Source organism: Rhodamnia argentea, chromosome 10 (genome assembly GCF_020921035.1).
Source record: "Rhodamnia argentea isolate NSW1041297 chromosome 10, ASM2092103v1, whole genome shotgun sequence".
NCBI lineage: Eukaryota > Viridiplantae > Streptophyta > Magnoliopsida > Myrtales > Myrtaceae > Rhodamnia > Rhodamnia argentea.
The window spans coordinates 15,689,941-15,711,316 of record NC_063159.1 but is presented as its reverse complement, the minus strand read 5'-3'; the positions used below and the strand labels follow the sequence as shown (position 1 = coordinate 15,711,316).

General features: G+C 40.3%; 4 protein-coding genes across 4 annotated transcripts; 2 read left to right on the top strand and 2 right to left on the bottom strand.

Annotated features, from left to right (window-relative positions):
- The first annotated feature begins 2,868 nt into the window (after positions 1 to 2,868).
- Positions 2,869 to 9,650, top strand: LOC115731096 (cationic amino acid transporter 2, vacuolar-like). The gene is made up of 14 exons (XM_030661728.2): positions 2,869 to 3,335; positions 3,902 to 4,103; positions 4,376 to 4,460; positions 4,714 to 4,854; positions 4,929 to 5,047; positions 5,126 to 5,222; positions 5,337 to 5,509; positions 5,618 to 5,684; positions 6,433 to 6,591; positions 7,238 to 7,487; positions 7,709 to 7,817; positions 8,161 to 8,273; positions 8,968 to 9,043; positions 9,280 to 9,650. Exons 1-14 carry the CDS (start codon positions 3,167 to 3,169, stop codon positions 9,434 to 9,436), a joined length of 1,917 nt encoding a protein of 638 aa, XP_030517588.1. The 5' UTR covers positions 2,869 to 3,166; the 3' UTR covers positions 9,437 to 9,650.
- A 1,186-nt stretch (positions 9,651 to 10,836) lies between these two features.
- Positions 10,837 to 15,874, bottom strand: LOC115731125 (replication factor C subunit 3). Its single transcript, XM_030661760.2, has 11 exons — positions 15,654 to 15,874; positions 15,431 to 15,541; positions 15,220 to 15,252; positions 14,383 to 14,551; positions 13,487 to 13,668; positions 12,709 to 12,845; positions 12,463 to 12,561; positions 11,969 to 12,038; positions 11,828 to 11,902; positions 11,603 to 11,648; positions 10,837 to 11,244 (listed from the first exon to the last, which is right to left on the bottom strand). Exons 1-11 carry the CDS (start codon positions 15,735 to 15,737, stop codon positions 11,186 to 11,188), a joined length of 1,065 nt encoding a protein of 354 aa, XP_030517620.1. The 5' UTR covers positions 15,738 to 15,874; the 3' UTR covers positions 10,837 to 11,185.
- An 826-nt stretch (positions 15,875 to 16,700) lies between these two features.
- On the top strand, positions 16,701 to 19,653 carry LOC115732508 (ribosome production factor 1). Its single transcript, XM_030663180.2, has 11 exons — positions 16,701 to 17,098; positions 17,238 to 17,318; positions 17,418 to 17,513; positions 17,617 to 17,700; positions 17,792 to 17,861; positions 18,005 to 18,087; positions 18,272 to 18,351; positions 18,594 to 18,692; positions 18,778 to 18,886; positions 19,091 to 19,180; positions 19,314 to 19,653. The coding sequence occupies exons 1-11, from the start codon at positions 16,835 to 16,837 to the stop codon at positions 19,350 to 19,352; spliced, it is 1,095 nt and encodes a 364-aa protein (XP_030519040.2). The 5' UTR covers positions 16,701 to 16,834; the 3' UTR covers positions 19,353 to 19,653.
- Positions 19,654 to 19,670: 17 nt separating this feature from the next.
- On the bottom strand, positions 19,671 to 20,963 carry LOC115732518. Its single transcript, XM_030663189.2, has one exon. It carries the CDS (start codon positions 20,622 to 20,624, stop codon positions 19,692 to 19,694), a length of 933 nt encoding a protein of 310 aa, XP_030519049.1. The 5' UTR covers positions 20,625 to 20,963; the 3' UTR covers positions 19,671 to 19,691.
- Positions 20,964 to 21,376: the final 413 nt, after the last annotated feature.

Below are 21,376 nucleotides of genomic sequence, written 5' to 3'. Positions count from 1 at the left end.
TTGCTCGTTTGGACCACAAGCCACGATTGGACCCGACTTCGCTACTCGTCCACCTTATGCCCATTCCACACAAGCGGAGGCACGTTTGAATTTTTGTATTTTTGCCTTGATTGAGATCTCACGGTCTCACCTCATAATCGAAGGAGACGTGACGCGAGGGTCCCTTTTGAACTATATAAAATTTCCAAGAAAAGAATAAAAATATTGCTAGAAATCGGGTGTCCACATAGAGTGATCGAACCAAAGATTTGAATACGCATGCCACGGAGAAAAAGAAAAAAAAGAAAAAGAAAAAGAAAAAAAAGAGCCCGAAAATCGCACATAAATTGAGCATTGGTAAGCTCCTTTTCTCTTTGCCGGTCCATTCTTAGGAAAGGGTCATTGAAGAAGCTGCCTAATCGAACGAAAAGTTTACAATTTCAAGTATACTCTATGGAAGGCTGCGCGGGTTTCTGACCAAAGGAAGAGTTACTAGCACGCATTGGCAACCTACCCAACTAGTCTTCGCTGGCACCTTGCATGGATTGAGATTTCGACGAAGACATTGTTGCTAAGTTGCCGATTCTTCAACGCACAACAAAAAAGAGAAAAGAACCCCCAAAAAAAATAAAATAAAAAAGAACAAGAAACTCCAGATTTTACTCACAAGCGATGATGTGGATGCAAAGATCGATTTACGAAACTTATTTATAACGCGATGAATTGTACGTGGGTATTCAAACAGGCTTGCTATAGTCGAACATCAAACAGAATACATTCATGAACCTTTGATATATTCGTAACTTTTCTCAAAAGGAATACAACTCCTTGGCCTATTCCCTTTTTAACATGATATTGACCTCCGTGCTTGTGAAGTATTGATGTTAAGCCCAAATTGTTAGGATTTGACACCCATTCACAATAAAATAAAGCTTGGCGAGAAAAACAAAAAATCAAGACACGAGGTTTTTATTCCCGTTCATTCTTAAAGCTACGCCCGGCAGAGCATTACATTATAATTAGCACATTGCGTCTTTCGTTACACTACTCAATTAAAGCTCATTAAGTTTACATAACTTGTTATTCAGCACCACTCAAACTACTAATAAAAAATTAGAGGATACCCACATGTAGCGTTGGCGATTCGAAAAGGTTCGGCGTCATCGAACGCCGGTTCAAAGCCCAATTCTCTTTTATCAAACCTTCACCTTTTTTTAAAAAACGGGTTGGAACAAGGTTCCGGGCTACTAATAAAATATTATGATTTGGCAACCTCTACCCCCATGCTTTTCTATCGTTGGGAGCATGAATCACATTCCCAACACAAATAAACGTGATTCACATGTTTAGGTTAGTTCGTGGTATTCAAAGAGAGTTTTTCCTATTCGACCTTTGAAATCGCGAATGTGAACATCGTTTTCTAGAATAGTGACTAATTAAATCATGATTAGAGGCGTGCCCTATTTTGTCACTAATGGCCATAATGATGGTAGGATTTTACTTTTCTTTATATCTTCAACATTTATCAAGGCTCTTTGAATATTTACTAGGAAGTCATTAGATTGATAATCTGATAGTACTATCGATTATTTGTGACCACACGATCTCTCGATTAACAAGTATTTTTTACAAAATATACGGTGATGGTATGTGAATTTATGGTTGATATTTTACTATCCCAAAAAGTGTTTCTTTACTTATATTATCGCGCTCTTGTTTAAAACATGATTCTTTTAGTTGATCGATACGCTATATTTGACACTTGGATTCTATCAAGAAGTTCAAGAAATTTCATTCGAAGGGTCACGTAAAAGCAAATAGATTGTTAAATCAAAATTTCCGGCACCGCCCTAGCATTAATCACGAGCGGTCTCTTATAGCCGTAGGATCAGAGGCTGCGCGCTTTAATTAATCAAGAAAAACAAGAGGTTTACGGATGCTGCATGTCATTCCTTTCCATTCTTTAAGGAAACAATACCAGGTGGTCTCTCAAACAGATGCCACGTAAGCTGACCCTATGCTTTGCTCGAGTTAGTCGGGATGCGTCGATTTCACGATGAAGAAAAATATTTTTCATGAAAAGTTTACTTTCATTTGCTTGGCGGTTTAGTGAATTTTCTTTTTTAAATTACCAGAAAGAATTGTTATTTTCTTATCTATCTAAGCTTATTATTTTCGGTCCCTAAAAAATATTTTTCTTTTAAACAATTTCATCGGATTGTGTATGCATGAAGTGAGGATTTTTTTTTTCTTTTTTGGTCGAAGAAGTGACTGTTGGTCAGAGATTTTTCGCGATGATGTTGGTCAAGGCTTTTTCGTGATTCTGTCTTGATCACACCATTGTTTTCTAAGCTTTTAATCAATCGGTTGCGATGGGGTGATAGAGACTGCCGTTGCGAGATTAGTAAGATGTCCTCAAAGGTCTTAAGTACGTAACGTATGAATGGTGCGACGCGATTAAGGATAAAAACCCTATATAATCTCTAGTACAGAGAAGGTTGCTTGATATTGCCAATTCCTTTTTAATTCACGCAAAGTCACGCTACGGAAGCTGCACTTATTTTTAATCAAATTTTTGTAAATTGAGCGTTAACTCTTTTGTTTTTATGCTTTGACCTTCATCTAAATTCTAATCTAATTAAAGAGGAGAGAGGCCACCTAAGTCTAAAAAACTATTCACCGAAAAAGGAGCGGGTGGGCCCCGACAGGATCCTCGACGCTGATTCCTGCTGCATCACGCAAACTGGTGCGGGGCTCGATTCTTCGTCTCCACCAAATTGGCGGGCAGCCCCGATTCGGCCCGCCGGGCAGCGGGCAGCTACGTGATTCGACCCGCACGCAAATAATTGGCGACGGAATACGCACCCCCCAACCCTCCCCCCCGCGGCATTTCTGTTGGCTCTGTTTCTCGAAGTCCATCTGCCCGCTTTCCCTTTGCGAAGCCGAACCATCTCTCCGGGAAAAATTCGTCGCGAGCTTTGCAGGGAAACGCGGGCAGCTTCGTCCTGGTAGCCCCTTTTTGTTATTAATCTAATGATGTCATAGTTCCAATGATGTCTGCTTTGACACGTTCCTGAAAATACCCCGAGGGTGTGCTTTGTTCCTTTTGTTGACTTCGTTGTCTATAAGAAGCTTCAATTCGTCACCTTGTTGTGTTGGCGATTGAGAATTCATTGAATTCGATTTGATGGGTTTTCTGGGTGGTTCCCAAAAGGCGGGTGGGAACGGATCATGGGGGGGTTGGGTAAAGGGTTTGGTGCGGAGGAAGCAGGTCGATTCGGCTCACACCATGTCGGGGGGAGGCGGTCATCATCAATTAGCCAAGGAGTTGTCTGTTCTTCACCTTATCGCCATTGGTAAATGCTGAATTAGACTGAAGTTCTTCTTCTTTTTCTGTTTTTTCGGTTTTGTTGGTGCGAGTGGAGTTGTAGTTTGATTTTTTTGGCCTCTTTTGTGTGGTTGATGATGTTACTGGTGACAAAATTGTTTGTTGACCCGTGTTATATGTTCCTATTCGCCCATTGAACTCGGAAGCTTTGTTTTTGATGAGATGATGCTGATCAAACTTGACATTCCCTGCTTCTTCCGGAAACTGCCCCCCTGCCATCGTGATGAAGTTTTTGGAGTTCATTTCATGGTGCTCTTTGAGCTTGAGTTAATTTGCTCTTCGATTTACTCTTTCTATTCATTTACAATCAGAAGGCCTGGAGGTTCTTGTTTTGCTACGACCAAGGATTTAATTGCTGGTCTTTGTTTCTTATTTCAGTTTAAAAGTCACTGAACTTGGCATTGAGTGTGTCTTTTCCCTTTTCCCCGTCCATGAAGACACCTCTTATATAATTGTTTGGCCAATTCTTTTGCATCATTCCTATTTACTATTGAAAGTCTTAGTAGCTTACTTCAAACTTTATGGTTTTGCAAGGGGTCGGATCTACGATTGGAGCTGGAGTCTACATTCTTGTTGGGACAGTTGCTAGAGAGCATTCCGGACCGGCTCTCACCTTCTCGTTTCTGATAGCTGGAATTGCAGCAGCTCTTTCAGCATTCTGTTATGCAGAGCTTGCAAGCCGTTGTCCATCTGCTGGGAGCGCTTATCATTATTCATACATATGTGTTGGAGAAGGGTAATACTTTGTAGAAATTTTCTACGAATTATTCAGTTCGTGGACAATCTGTTTTGATTGAGGCTTTCCTTGATTAGCAATTTCTCTTTTCATCCTTCCTGAATTACGACGATCAACATTTTTTCCTTTCAATCTCGACTGCTTGCGTTTGCATGAGTTGGCTTTGACTATGTTGGTTGAAATTGAAATAGACTGCTAGACTTGCGTCAACCTTTTTGATACTTCTATTATTTGTTCAAACCATCATCACATCATGGCTTTTTGCTTGACAGTGTTGCTTGGCTGATTGGTTGGGCGCTGATACTGGAATACACAATTGGTGGCTCAGCTGTCGCTCGCGGCATATCTCCTAACCTGGTCAGGATTTTGTCATGATCTATAAGTTTTTTAAGGATTTCCTAGCAAGTTAAGATTGGATAGCATTGTGTCCTTTTTTGTTCATAGTTTAGACTGCTTTTCTGCTGAGAGAGGTTTATTTTCTCTTAAGATTTTGTGGCGTTGGTAGCTTAATGGATTTCACTCTGGATAGTTAAGGATTACAAGTTATTTTAGCACATGCCAGCATTGTATTTTGCTTTTGCGATTGACTTTGAGATCGGCTTTTTTCTAGGCTTTGCTCTTTGGAGGAGGGGACAGTCTTCCTTTTTTTTTAGCTCGTCAGTACATCCCTGGGCTTGATATAGTGGTAGACCCATGTGCTGCAGTCCTAGTAATCGTCGTTACAGGGCTGTTATGTGTGGGAATAAAGGAGGTAATCCCTCTTTCAGATTAATTTAATGCCAAAGTGCCTTTACGAGCTATTATTGACTGAACGTAGTCTTGCAGAGTACACTGGCTCAAGGTATCGTCACAACAGCTAATGTATGTGCTATGATTTTTGTCATAGTAGCTGGCAGTTATCTGGGTTTCAAGACTGGATGGCCTGGTTATGAACTTCCTACTGGGTACTGAAACACTTCCCTCATTTTCCCTTGTAGACTTCTTGCAAAGTAAGTTCCTGTGAGTAATTACTGTATCTACAGGTACTTTCCCTTTGGGGTTGATGGGATGCTTGCAGGCTCTGCAACCGTCTTCTTTGCATATATTGGTTTTGACTCAGTTGCCAGCACAGCTGAAGAGGTACAGATTTTTGCTCTTCTGTTTTTTTGCCCTCTCACAAACTTATGCCTTTTGTTTTATTCTCATCCCTTTCGGGGTCCAAAATTTAGTCATCTCATGCAACTTTATTGACAGGTGAAGAACCCACAACGGGATTTGCCTCTGGGTATAGCTGCTGCATTATCAATATGTTGTGCGCTATACATGATGGTATCCATTGTGATTGTTGGTCTTGTACCTTATTTTGCAATGGACCCTGACACCCCCATCTCCTCTGCATTTGCAAGCCATGGGATGCATTGGGCAGCGTAGGTGTATAGTTTGTATCGAAGTGCTTGAGGCAGCTTCTCCCATTGCTGGGGATGACGGATGTGCACCCGGAATTTTGTTTATGATGCTTCCTTATTTGGTTGCAGGTACATAATCACAGCTGGAGCTGTTACTGCTCTCTGCTCTACACTAATGGGCTCCATTCTTCCTCAGGTAGACAGATGATGTGCTTAGGACTTTTTCTGTGGTCCAATGCTTGCATTTATTGCTATTACTTTACCAAGTTGTTATTGTGTGAGGTCATAGCTGTCCACATTTCATCTGCGATTGCCTTTTTTAATCTTCCGGTGATGGTTTTTGTGATCTACTCTTTACTTTGTTTGATAATTAATTTTTTTGGAGTGATCCGAAAACAGTCCTTTTTTGCCCGATTGACTTATTTTTTCAGCTATAACTAATAGATTGAGATTGGGAGTGTATTTATACAGGATCTTGCGGTTTACAGTTTTTTTATTTTTATTTTAAGTGCATGGATTGGGAGAGTCATCATTCTGCCCAAAAATCGCTTTGCTCATTGTTTCTCCTTAACACAGGAGTCTTAATGATAGTTTTCGATTCAGGGTATGAAATACTGTCAAACCATAGAAGAAAAAGGTACCTAAGGTTAACTTTTGAATTTTCCCCTTTTCTTGGCATTCGTCATAATCTTAGCTGTAGATTCATATAGAAATATCGGGTTTGGTAGAAAGGCACCATGCGTAGAAGGTCAACACTTTCTTTAGGTAACTAATATTCTCTGTATCTTGCGATTGCCACCCACAGGAAATTATGTTACATGTATTTGGATGCTAACTTTATGTCATACCCGCTTACTGAACTCCTGGTGCTTGGATTTTGTTTTCACATTTTATATATTGCTTTCACTGATCTTTAATCTTCTAAATCTGTAATTTTCTTTCAGCCTCGGATTCTCATGGCAATGGCGAGAGATGGACTCCTGCCTTCTTTCTTTTCAGATATAAACAAGCGCACCCAAGTTCCTATCAAGAGCACTATTGTGACTGGTATTGGGGCAGCAACACTGGCATTCTTCATGGATGTGTCACAGTTGGCTGGCATGGTGAGTTTGTGTTTGCAGTCAGAATTTGTGGGTTATAAGCTCGAGTTTAACTAAAATTGAGTATTTACTTTTGCAGTGATCATGTCCATATATTTGTACATTCTAATTGATGAATTCAATCTTAGATATGGTGGTGAAATTCTAAAGATCCTTTGTTGGTGTACTCTGTCGAGGAAAAAGGAGTTCAGAGACAATATCATAGTTTGCAACATGAGATGTAAATTACTACTGGTGTCTGTAATCTGACGAGTTTGCCTGAATATTACCCTTTAAGTCGGTTTATTTATGGTAACCTTGCCTCATTTTGAGGAAAGTGCTGCTCTCTGTTAGACCTATAGCATTGGATGCTTTCCAAAACAAGGCCAAGTTGGACCCTGTATGGAACGTATCACATGCTACAAAAGGATATCTTATAAATGTGGACACAATAAATGAACTAGGCGAGAATGCCCGATTAATGGACTTATGAGTTTGGATATCCACAAAAGAAGACAATGAAGATTGTGATAAATTCGTATTATTAGTTGGCTTCTCTGTGCTGCATCCTTGAATTTTCAGATATTGTATTGCATGTATGGGTAAAAGATCCTAGAGGTTGAATTGAAATAGCATTACATGCTACTGAGATGAGCTTTTCTCTTTGCAGGTCAGTGTGGGTACTCTTCTTGCATTTACCATGGTAGCAATTTCTGTGCTGATTCTCAGATATGTCCCCCCAGATGAGGTGCCCCTTCCATCATCTCTTCAGGAGTCAATTGATGCTTATAGTGATTCACAGGAGAGCAGCGGGTTCATTTCTCAAGTTTCTCATGGCAAATCTGAGGACAGTATTCAGCCTTTATTAGGCAAAAAGGAAGCATCAATTGACTGTCCTATTATTGTAGAAAAAGTGGAAGGTATTGCTATTTCATATGCAATGTCATACTCTTGCATGATGAGGTGAAGTAGGGTGATTGTACATTGAAGTTGGTTCCGTCAGACGTTTATTTACCTCAGAACCACCAAAAATTGTTTTTTTTTTTTTTTTGGTAAGGTCAGAACCACCAAAAATTGTTTATCTCTTGTTTCCACCACTTGTCCCAAGCCTCATCCATTAGCTCTCCATCTCTTCATGCAGAGGTCTTGACAGAAAAGAACAGGCGAAAAATTGCTGGCTGGACTATAATGTTCACATGCATTGGGGCTTTAATTCTCACTTATTCAGCTTCAAGTTTGGGACTTCCCAGGTGGGTGTATGGAGAATATGCTGCAGACACTTGTATGATGTCACTTTTTTTGAAATTCCAAAGGAGCTCTCTTATGCTTAATTTGTATTATGAAATAAGGAGTTTAAGCGATATATGGCTTGTCCTCCAGTGTGAGGCCAGATGGTGAAAACGGGATAAAAAAATGTCTTCACTTAAAGCCCCACACACTGGAGACAGCAGATTTTGTTGCTCAAATTTTATCTAGAAGAAATAATTTTAAAACGGACTTTTTCTACAGTATATAGATGCTCTCTCTCTCTCTCTCTCTCTCTCTCTCTCTCTCTCGAGGTTACCTTCTTAATTCTGTTACTTCGCTTCTCAGCTATCTTCGCTTCTCCTTGTGTGGTGTTGGTGGCACTTTCCTTTTGTCTGGTCTCATTGTGCTGACTTGCATTGATCAAGATGAGAGGAGGCACAAATTTGGCCATGCGGGAGGTATGTTATCCTTCGTGCTGGGTATGGTTTAGCATGTTAGATTCCTTTGCACTAGCTATTTACTCCTGCATGTTCTCATCCTCTTCGGTTGCATGACAATGGCATCTGTGTGGGGTAGAAACTTGAATGGTAACTTGTCGGGCATAGCTCTCTATTGCATGTATGTTATGTTAGAACTGCTTATGTTTATATTCTAAAACTAGGAAGATGCGGATATGTAGGTTCAATTCTCATGCCATATCATATACAAAGGACTGGAAAGTAAGATCTGATTATAGGAGGAAAGTTCAACTTTATCCGATATCAATGCGAATTGCTGACATTATGACTCGCTGTATTGTCGCATAAGTATGATGACCTGGAAATCACTCAGGTTCAATTTGTGTCGATACCAAAATCACAATTTTATTGTCCTCGTGCACGCCATCTTACTACTGAAAATTGTCAGCATGCGTATATTTTGCTTTACCTGTGATAATCTTGTGACTAAAGGCCTGAGGAAATGGGCTCATTTTGGTCTCTTCATTCGAAATTTCTTTGGTTAAACGAAGATGCATTATCATCTCCTCAGTTAGTGGTGTTTGACAGTGTCACAATTTAGTCCCCTTCATTTTCTCTATACCTGAGCTTTTGTTGCCGAGTGGATATTGAACTTAGAAGCTTGGAACTGATTACATTAACGTTCTTATTTCAGGTTTCATTTGCCCATTTGTTCCTCTTTTGCCTATTGCCTGTATTCTGATCAACGTTTATCTGCTGATTAATCTTGGGTGAGTCTTTTAATCCACAACATGCTCATAGTGCAATCTTTGCTTCTGCATTATTTGACTATTGGATGTCAAGGTTGAAGCTTCAAGTTTATGGGGTCTTAATTAGACAACCTAATAAAGTCATGGTTGCGCATAGTTTGTAATTTCTCATCAGAAGCAGTCTCTGTGTTTTGCCATTTTTCTCCTTTCATGACCTTGATCTTATAGATGTGCCTCTTTCATGTTTGAAACAACAGGGCCGCTACATGGGCTCGTGTTTCTGTATGGCTGATAGTTGGGGTACTCGTGTATGTGTTCTATGGACGGACTCACAGCTCTTTGCTTGATGCCGTGTATGTGCCGGCAGCTCATGCTGATGAAATCTACCGCAGTTCTGGAGACTCATTGGCTTAAATCTTTTGGGTGGAGAATATTGTTTGTGGTAAAGTTTGCAAGGTCAAATTCCTCTGGGCAATGCGTGGATCTTATGTTGTATTCTATGCATATATTTAATCAGTATTTCAATAGAGAGTCGCAGGAGTCATGTTTGTAAAGTAGATCACGGAACAGATGTTCCACAAAACCAAGCCATGTAAATATATATCCTCTTCAACAATTTTTTCATTGTGCAATATAAGTTGATTTATGCTTCGTTCTCTCACATTGCTAACTCATATTATGAAAAGGAGGTTTTATAACATTTCTTTACGCCTCTTCCATTGTGGACCGAAGCCTTCCAAGGTATCTGGCCGTCCTCGAATGCTGTTGTGTTTGGCAACGTTCAACTTTTTTAGTTGTTTCATTGGCCTGATGAGAAGGATTTACACCGCCTGGTAAATGATAGTAAAATTCAAATCAAATTTCAGAAGGGTAAAGCAACAGCGTGGAGGCTACGCAGTCGCATTGAATTATTCCTGCAGTTATTTTCTCTATGAAAAATTGTTCCTAGAACAAGAGGAGCAAGGGTTTGAATTCAATCCTAGAACAGAGGGATCTCAAAGTACGAAACCTTACCATGGAAGGGAAGAAACTAACTGCTGCTCCCCCGTCATTAAACCATATAGCTTGGTCCAGCAGTTTCACTCTTTCACCATTTAACTCATTCAACTGGGATTAATAAACAAGTGCGAATAGAAGAGGAGATGTAAGTTTTAGAATGCGACTTGTAAGGAACTACAATGCAACTCATACACTTCATACTTTAAAAAGTCATGCACTCATGCTAATCTCCCACAAACGTGATGAAAATACGTGCGCGCAACGTGATGAAAATAGTCCCAAGGTTCAAACAGCCATTTTCCCCCTGGGTAAGCCATGCTCCTCATGCTCCTCATCCTCCTACATCTGCTTCTTTTCCCAAATTAGATAATAGAACACAGAATAATTCACCTGAAGAACTTCTGACTGACCCATCGACATCAGATCCTCAGTTATAACTCTCTACTATAATTCTTCAAATCGACCAAAACAAATGTTCAAATACAAGGAAACACCACGTGCCTTTCATCTACACAAATTTGAAATGACATCTGGTCATGTGGAGAAGCAACATGACAACACAATAGCTCAATTTGCCCCGAAATGCAACGCGAGACCAGCTCAAGTCTTGATTATCGAAGTCTGACATGTCTTACTCCTTATTGTGTGCCTCTCTAGTTACTTTTACATGTGTTGACATATATCAACAGTGAGCAATCTTTGAAGAGCAAATCTCAAATACTCAAGAGCAAATCTTCCTTACAATGGTGCTAAATACATTGCAGAACCCAAGCATAAAATCTCAACAATGTAACCTGCTTAATCTAGATGTGGCATTTAGAAAACCATACATTGAAGTTATCCGGATAGGCTCTATAGCCATTCTTCCCAATGGCCAGAAGGTGATCGAGTACAATTTATCAATAAGACAAGGAAGATAAGATGTTCATAGATATTTCCATAAAAGTTTGAACTAGTCAAAAAGATGAGAAAACGATCAAAAAGAGAGACCTCAAAACAAGAGAGCAGGGGCTCCTGAGAACTAAACTCTGCACCTGTCTCCATCATGACTCAGCATCCTGACAATAGTTGCCAAACTCTGGACTGAACCCCATGGAGCCAAAATCAGTTTACACTTGTCTCCCCTCTTTCAATAGATCGCAATGTTGCAGAACCCAAGCATCCTCAGCCAAAAGTTGCAATCAGAAAAGCTTTATATATGCTCATGAACTTGGCTACAAAAGCTGCATGAGAGTAAAGTAGAGTGCGTTAAGCAGAAGGCAATAATTTCGCCTGTAGACCTCAAAAAACACCAATTGGATCATAGTCTCCACTTTTGCATCAAAATTTGAATTTTAAGTCATCTTTTCACGTCATTCCAGCAATCAGAGAGAGAGAGAGAGAGAGAGAGAGAGAGAGAGAGAGAGTCCCAAAGCAAATCCCCATTGTTGTACTTGCTCAGACTACAATTGAATTTCCACAGTGCCCGCTGTAAGCCCCTATTAGTTAATGCCGGCAGCCACCATGGAGAGAAGAACTCCCAAGGCAAAGTAAAACAAGAAAGCAACTTAGTTTTGTTATAGTTTGACAAAAATATTGTACCTTCAAGGTGGAATATGGCCTTCTGTCCAAGCCTCATCCTATGTTCCTGTTCATGGATAATAGAATGGAGGATTACCAAAATTTGGAAGCAAGAACCATTAGTATATCTTTAGTACATTATCCCAGTGACATTCTTTAGGTGGCAATCGCAAAACTAGAAGACTACAGCAAAGCCACTGCAATTAGGGTGACCCAACATAAAGTTGAATTTGTAGAGATACTTACATAGTAGGCTGCCCAGTGGCAGACCTCATGCTTTAATTCTGCATCTAGTTTTCTCAGTAGCTCATGCAGCAGCCTCTGCAAGGAAACAGAAGTAGATATAACATGGTGGAGATACAAATGATGCGAGAAGTGCACTTATACCTTCAGAATGATTTCTGGAGGAATGCAGTTGATGAGCAGCTCATAAAGTTTCCCTCTAACCTGGAATAGCCTAAAGAATAAGAACAGCAGGCGTTTAGTTACAGCTCATGTCCATCATGACAAGCATATTTCCATGAAATGCAGTGAGCAAAGATCCACACACATGCACGTAGATACACATCATCACAACAGTAGAAATCAGAAGATAAATTATATTGTCTTGGTCATGCAATGATGTCCTAAGTCCCAATGCACAGCACCATATGCACCCAAAGTTATCAAAAACCTTCTGCAAGTTTTACTCATAATATAAGTTAAGGAAGTCTTGGAACTAATAACTAACTTTTGATCACTAAATACACAGTAGAGATTTTTTCCAATTTAATATATTGAACAGTGGCATTTGAAAGATATAATACTACGGAATGCTAAAAGGTTGACTACGAGCAACACATGGGAAAACTGGTGAAAGTAGAATGCGAAACGCTTTTAACCTTTTTGGGCTCTGTTCCTTCATAATGTCCGATACTATCTCAGAAACATACTCCTCCCAATCCATCGGAGGTATTGCTTGGTTTATGGTGAAAGGGTACCTAAAGCCATTGTTACATTGCATCAACAGAAAGAACTATCAGTTACTCTAGCTCCAAATATGGCCAAAAGAAAATGATCTAGCATGAATAGATGAATCGGAAAAAACTCCAAGGCACTGCAACTGAGCAACAGTCCTAAGATCTTACTGCTGTACTCGACAAGTCTCAAGGGAAAGTATCGCTCTTCTTAAACTGCGATTTGATTTTTCTGCAATGCGAGCAGCAAATCCGGCAGGAAGTTGCAGACCTTCCTTCTTCGCAATAAATTCTAACACCTTAACAATCTGCCAGAACATTTGAATAAATAAGAACCCATAACTTAATAATGTCCACACAACAATCAAGCAGATAATGTAGCTGCTGACAATCTTGCTTGAGAAATCTGCAATCTTTGACATGGGCACTATATAAATGCAGACCAAATGTTGTATGCAATGAGTTGGAAGAGAAAGATGCACCTACAATTGATGCAATGCTACAAGAATTCTCAACTCGAAATGACCCCACAAGACCAATAGTCTATCATTCAAGCGCTTTTAGTATGAGGGTTCCTCTGTTGTCGCAATAGAAGATATTCTGATGCATTATACTCCGTAATTTTGTTAAATAATCGCATCATGTGCAAGAATGAGAAAAAAATAGATAGGCTGTGTCTAAAAGCTCTCAATCACCTGCCAGCATATGATTCAATCCTACCATCCGATGTTTGGTATGAAAGGACAAACCATACCTATTAGTTGCCGATGCAAAGAAAAAGAACAGATCCTGATAGGATCCACATCCATGTCACAAGGTCTATAACAGTTCCCTCTTTCAGAAAGGACTCCACATTAGATACCAAGACATAAATTCTATCCACTTATCTTTTGTACTGCTGAACAAAAAAAATTATCTACATGCTAAGAGCGCTAAACAAGCTCCTAACCTGATCTTCTCCTGGTGCATTTATTCGTATATTCAGACAGCGAGAACGAATGGCTTCAGTAACTTTCGATGAGCTGTTGCAGCAAAGGATCAGTCGGCATGATGCACTATACTTCTCCATCGTCCTCCTCAGAGAATGTTGAGCCTCTCTTGAGAGTTTGTCAACCTCATTAAGCACCAGAACTGCCACATGATTAAAGATTTAATCTTATCTTTAGGTTTCAGTTCATTTTTATAGAGCATGTTAATCTCCAAAAAGAACGAGGTCATCAAATATATGTATGTACCTAATATTGGAACTAGAAATCCATACGTTTCAGTAAGAACAGGCATTTTTAAAGAAATATTCCAAGTCATGCAATAGAGGAAAACAATATACCCTAGATAGTACTCGAAAATACTATACGATTTCGGAATCACACATAACACGTCATGGAGAAACTTCTTGAAAGTTCTATCTGCTTTATATTTTGCTCAATCCACTCAATTTATATAGTCAACTTGTGTTGTTTATCTCAAAACACTAGCAATGACCCACTGATGCCAAGATTGGAACTGACCAAGGTTTTTTTTTTTTTTTTTTCACCTTTAAGCCATAAAATCCTCAAGGACGAACATTATTAAAAGCCCCTCGCTCACAATCAATGTCAATGTGACACCTAAGCACCATTGTCCACCATCAATTGCAAACATCATTCTCTATATAGGCAAAACTTCTCTTGATCGTCGACTTATACGCTACCTATATTGTATATATCGGTCGTTTCAGTTGAACAAAATCTCTGAAGTGCAATGTGCTATCATGAGCTTTGCCTTACAATTACAAGACTGCTGATAATATCATATAAGAAGTGCCAAGAGGATGAGAAAATCTAAGGTATGATAAAGCAATATCACCTTTGAATCCCTTTTTCCCTTTGGTGTCTATGGGTCTGTTTTTGGCCATTTCTTTGATAATCTCTTGAACGACGTATCGGTCCTGAAAGCCGGCATCACTAGGATTCATTTCAACATGATGAGTACTTGACAATGTAGTCAACTCTATATCAATAGTTCTCGTTCCAGCCTGCATTGACAGGACAATAGAAGATGATAAATTGCTAAATGTCCAATATTACCAACAAATGACCTAAGACAGTATTGCTACTTGCACTTCTCCTTGTAATAGTATAGGAGTAATGGCACCATGGGGGAAGAAGACAGGGAATCTAAATATGTTTGACTTCTCCACTAACACAATGTCACAAGTTCCACCACTGGAATATGCATTGACAAGCAAGACCTCACCCATGTAAATGAAAACGATATAGTTCCAGTATAAATAAACTAACAGTCGATGATGACTACGATATGAACGTGTCAAATTTATTTCAACTATGGTGGTTTAGAGGCGTTATTAATGAAAGAACTGATAGGCCAGTGTTTTCACAGAATGAAGCTGTGAGCAAACGGACACTCCTCCAGACAATTGCTAGAGACTATTCACCTTAGAAAAATGGAAACATAAAACAAAGCTCACAACTATGAGCCACTGTCAACTAAGCTACAGTTATCAGTCACTACTTTCCCCTCCTAGCTGAAGTATGAGGCTATTCTAACCCCTACAGTTTAAAAGAAATTCCTCCATAAGAAAACCAAACAATTGTATCAGCAGGATTTTAATTAATAATACAAAATTCGTAGCTGAAATAGACAAATGAAGCACAAGAAATTCATAAAAGTGTTAGCACTTACATCAACTTTCCAATTCTTATTCTCCACCTTGACCTGCAAAAAAATCACATTAAAGTTCAAGCCACCGTTGCCAATAAAAATAACAGTGGAACCAGACCATATTTCACTGTAAGGCAGAACTTCACATCCCAACATGATTCATCCCACCCCCCTTCTCCCTCTCACGCACAGCAACAAAGCACGACATGAGGCAATCGCAAGAAATCAGAACCTTGTCAGAGCTGGACCCGAACATTTGCCTCAGAAGGGCCATGATTAGGGTTTTCTTGCCAGAGCCAGAGGGGCCGTAGAAGAGCAAATGGGGACAATCCTGTTCCGACACCTTTGCGCACGCAACAACACAGGAACGGGATAATTAGGAACGCTGACGATCGTTCGAAGCTCTAGAGTAGCAAGAGACCCGAAATTTAGGACAGGCGAGGGATTCAAAGTACCAGCTTCTTGAGATTTTGACCGACATCTTCGTGGACGGCCATCTGGTCCAGCGCCTTCGGGCGGTACTTGTCGACCCACAACATCTTCGGAGCTCAACCGTGCGCCGATCGGCGGGAGCGACTTGGAGTGGAGGAGATGGACGAGTGAAGAGCGAGGGAGCGAGAAAGTGGCGGGAAAGAGTCGGAGGAAGGGCGTGAGAGGTTTTTCCTTATACGCGAATTGTCTGGGTGAGCTCTTTTTCCTTATTTATTTATTTATTCATACATTATTCCGTTTTTGTCCGTTATGTAAATTGAATCGATTTTTTTTTGTCGGAATGTAAATTGAATCAAATTGGAATGTCGAGAAATTACTTCTTAATCGTGTACCTAGAAAAGATTTTGACTATACTAACTAAACCGAAGCACTTATCACATCGTTTGGTAACTTTTGAGATCGATATTTGATTTGATTACGTAAAATTTTTCGAAAACAATACCATAGGAAAAACGAGCCTTCTTAGTAATAAGAGTGACTATACCGTTGGAGCGAGTTTCCAAAAGCTCATCTTGTAGCAATGAGTTTGAGTGGGTAAAAGTTCCGAAATACTAAACTTGTGCTGTTGTGAAAATAAAATTAGAAAAAACAAAATTTCGAAATAAATTTGTGTTAAAATTATTAATAGCATTAATCAAGAATGAAATTTATGTAAATCGAATCAAATTGGAATGTCGAGGAATTGCTTCTCATCATATACCTAGAAAAGATTTTGATTATACCGACTAAATTGGCGTTGATAAGAAAATAGAATTGATGAAAAAGAGAATTCGAAATAAATTTTGTGTTAAATTTATGAATAATAAAATTCAGTTATTAATATATGATTTTTTTAATAATAAAACTGACATGAAATCATAAAAGAAGAAGTCATTTATGCCCAACTCTTTTCACGCATCTTTAAAGGAAATTGAGATTTTTCATTCCTTAGCTCCTCCGGCCGGATGGGCCGGTTTGTTACATTCTGAAGAAACCGGTTCGTTTCGGTCCACACCCTACACGAACCGGCACGTTCGATTCTCCATAAACCCTCGCAAGTCGACTTAGCAGAACCACCGCATTCTCCTCCGCTCGTCGTCGATCCAGGAGCTCCTGAGGAAGAAGAAGACAGCGAAACCGAGGCTTGAACGAAGCGTAGAAAGCCATGGGTTGGAAGAGAAAGAAGGACGAAGTCGAAGGAGACGATGGATTTGTAGGCGGCGGCGATAACCAGAGGAAAAGGAAGAAGGCGACGGCGGCGGCGACGGAGCCGAAGGAGAAGAGAGAGATACTGCCTTCGATGATAAAGAACAAGGAGAAGAGGTCGGCCGTCCACGCCAAGCTCAAGCAGCAGAAGAAGCTCGAGAAGCGTAAGAAGCTCAAGGATCGCGACGCCGCCGAGAAGCGCGCTCTCGAGCTTGGCGAGGAGGTCTGACAACTTTCTTTTACCCTAATCCACCGATTGTCTTCACTTTCAAGTGTAGCGAGACATGAAATTTTTTTTTTGATAGAATCGTTTGCTGTTGTTTCGAAGCTCTTGATCCTCAATTTGGTTTTATTTTGAGCAGCCTCCGCCGAAGAAGATCCCTCGCACGATCGAGAACACAAGGGAGTTTGATGAGACGGTTTGCCGGCCCGACGATGAGGAGGTTCCTCTCTCTATTTTCACTAACTCTTCTGATGATTACTTCCGCGATGTTTGTGGATATCGTTTTGGTTTGCCGGTTGATTTGTTTGTGAATTTGTAGCTGTATGCTGGGAACGAGTGTGACGAATTCAGTTCTGTATTAAAGCGCGAGAGCACGCCGAAGATATTGATCACTACTTGCCGGTTCAATTCGACTGTATGTCCTCATTTTGCTCTTTTGCACGATCCTTGGGCGCAGCTGCTTGATTAAAGCTTGTTTTTTTGAGTAATTTGGTGTTGCATATCACATGATTTTGCAGAGGGGGCCTGCTTTTATATCGGAATTACTGGAGGTTATCCCGAATTCTCATTACTACCGGAGAGGAACCTATGACTTGAAAAAGGTCTTAAATGTTTTGTCCAATTTGTGACATTTTAGAACCAGATAGTTACTCTCTTACTTGGTTTAACTTTTCTGAATTGTACTGTTATCAGATTGTGGAATATGCAAATCACAGAGAGTTCACTTCTGTCATCATTGTTCACACAAATCGGAGGGAGCCAGGTTAGTGGTGCTTCTTGCTAAATTACAGGTCACCATTTCTTTGGTTTCAACTTCTTTATTCTGTTTACTATTTGACTCCACAGATACTTGAACGATCAATATTCCTTGTCTCTATATTTTTAGTAATCGGATCTTGTTTGTAGATGCTCTTTTAATTATCGGCCTACCGGATGGACCAACTGCTCACTTCAAGCTCTCCAAGCTCGTATTACGTAAAGATATCAAGGTTTGTCGATTGTGGTCTTGTTTTAGTCAACTGTTCTAGTGGAAAGGAAAGAAATGATGTTCTCTTCGTTTGTAGGCTACACTATTTTCATCATATATGCTTCTGTATAGAATAGTGACAGATGGTGATCTCTTCAAATGGTTGGATTATCTTGTTAATTTTTTTTTTTTCGCATTGTTTGCAGAATCATGGAAATCCAACTAGTCATGAACCCGAGCTTGTATTGACTAATTTTACAACTCGCTTGGGTCATCGTATTGGAAGGTGACAGTTTTTCTTTGTATAGATTCCATTTACTATAGCCCTTAGGTTGTTACTGCCTATATCCCAGTCAAGACTGTTAAGAAACCTGGTTCCATTTGTGATGCATACTGCAATAGCTCTTGTGCTGAATACCCGTTCAGGCTAGACCATGCAACTTCAGCTTTCTTCTTTCGATGATTGATGTAATAATATATTGTAGTATATTTTTTGTTTAATAGGTTGTCTTACCTCTTTTCTTTCAGACTAATACAGTCATTATTTCCACAAGCACCAAATTTCCGTGGTCGGCGAGTTGTGACTTTCCATAACCAGCGAGATTTTATTTTCTTTCGCCATCATAGGTGTGTCTTGGTAGCATTGTGAATGCCCACTTTAGTCAAAATCTCCCTTGATCAGCAACTAAAGTTGTATAATATCCATGCTCAGGTACATCTTTGAAAGTAAAGAAAGTAAACATACTGACTCAAAGGATAAAAAGATGAAGAATGGCAAGGGTGAGGAGGTCTCTCAAGAGAAAGTAATTGCTCGCCTTCAGGTTTGTTAACCAATTCCAGTACTTGTTGAGAGCATATTTATAAGGTGCAATGCACGTTGATGCGCCCTTGAAGTGAGGATTGCGCACGAGTGTGTGTGAGAGAGAGGGAGAGAGAGAGAGAGAGAAGGAAATGGAATGACTGCTTAATCAGTTCGCTTTCACAGTTTATCTAACCTGTGTCTGCTTGGTCATATATAATTGTAGGAGTGTGGTCCTCGTTTTACACTCAAGTTGGTTAGCCTGCAGCATGGAACATTCGATACTAAAGGTGGCGAGTATGAATGGGTTCACAAGGTAAATAGTCTATACAAACTCAATATGTCCCCGACCAGGCACTCATGCTTGAATACTAAAAATAAGCATGTGAAAGCATTCTCCTCTCAGGATCATCGTTGTTTACTTTCTTGTATTTCCTGTTTGACTCCAGCCCGAAATGGACACCAGCAGAAGGAGATTCTTTTTGTGATTTTGAGTTCTGTTGAGAGAGATCTTGCGGAGTTTCTACCCCAGAAATGAAGGTATTTCTGGTTGAGTGGCTGTACACGGGAAGCAACGAAGGATTTCTAGGATTTGTAGTCACCTTATGATCTGATGGAGGTTAGCTCTGTATTTCTGTTGAGTCACTGTACACTTACAAATGAGCCTTGCTGGTAGACAATTCTTCCATTCTTTTCAGAAGGTTTTCTTTCGTAGTTTCTACATTTTCTATGAAAACTTCTGTTTCCTAGCAGGATACTTTCTTTTCATACTGATTCATTCTTTTCTAAGCATCAGATTCATCATCTTCTTGAATTTGGAAAACTTCTCATTTCTCATGCTGCAATTGCGATTGCCGAAGGCGAGCACATATCCTTCCTATTACATATATGCAAATTAAGGTTAACTCGGCTCCTGCAGCAGTAGTTCGGAGCAAAATCCTTTCCGGTGGAGAATTTCTCAGCAAATACATGGAGTCCAACACCACCGACGCTAAACCTAAGGTTTCAAGCGAGTGTTTCAAAATATACGTGATCTTGCCAACGTCACTGCCCACCCTGCATATTACTCTCAGGCACAAAGCACCCACGACAAGAAAGCTGGTTATTGACCAGGCCCTGTAGGTAACTAACGTCCCTCCGACAACTAAAACCTCTCTGCGACAAACACAGGATTCGCACTCGCGAGAGAAAGTTGAGGAAACTAGAGCGTCAAAACCTGTGTAGTAAGGTAAAAGAACAGAGTCCAGATATAGACTCGCATGAAGTATCCCAGACATTGTCGATGCCTGAAAAATGACGTACTTGATGTCACCGACCATACCTTCGTCAAACGCAAGGGCAGATATGAGCGCAAGACGGAATATCGCCGGTCCCATGCAGGAAACTGGGAAGATGGAGTTTATTCGGTGGCCTTTGGCAAGGATCAGCAGCACTGCCGAGAGGGAAAGCGGGCTGGACGGAAGCAAGTACCTCTTCAATTTGCAAAGGCGCGATTTACCCTTCCCAGATACTTCCAGGATCATGATGATCAGTGTTACGAGATAAGAAGCCACTGAAAATAGGAGGACGAGGCCATCGACGACCCGGGAATAATCGCCCAGGTAGGTGCTGTCGCAGTAGTAGTGGTATGGGCAATCAATGGGGTCGAGCGTTTCTTCGACTTGCCACCGTACACATTTGAAGAAAGTCGTGCGGACGTCTCCAGAGACCCGTTGGACGTGGACCGGCCAGTATTTCGAACCGAGGAGATTCGCGTCCATTGTATTGTTGGTGTCCTGCTTTTCGAGGCCTCTTGACCGATATGTATCAATGGACGGCCATTCTTATGGGAAAAGGAAGGTGTTACTGGAAGTTGAAGTGTTTCAACCGAACGTTGTAGCTGGTAAGGGAAAAGACGGATCAACATATTGTCCGTCTTATTCTAAGCCGTGCAAGGAGGGTTGTCTTAAGAGGCCAGCAGACGATTGAGGTTACTTTATTGCAAAGGGTTGTTTGGTATTGAGAACAAATCTGATGGGCAAGGGCTAACTAAGTTCTCTGGTGGACCGAGACGTTTTAAATTGCGAGGTCAATGTAGCCCAGTACGAGTTGTAAAGCAGCTTCATTTAAGCCCTGATTATCTTTCCGACACAGCTTTTCTCCACACCAACAAATAAATGGTCTTAAAGACAACAATAAATAATAAGCCACGTGAATTTATACACTCGCATTTTATTTGGGTTCTGGTAAGACAAACGTACCGATAAGCGAACGCTGAATTATTAATGAGGGCATCCTGTGAAGTAAGAGAAACCATATTCGCCTTACTGAGGCGGGTCACCACATCGTATTCCATGAACGGAAAGACATTAGATTTTGCTAAATCTGTTCTTTTTGAGGAAGTACAAGAGCCTTGTCACAGTACTGGACTATAAGGTATGTGTCCCTGTTAACCTCGGATAGATTACAAATTCATGAGGTTTGAATGCAGTGCTTTATAGCACGAGTCAGGGTTTTAGACTTTAAAATCTAT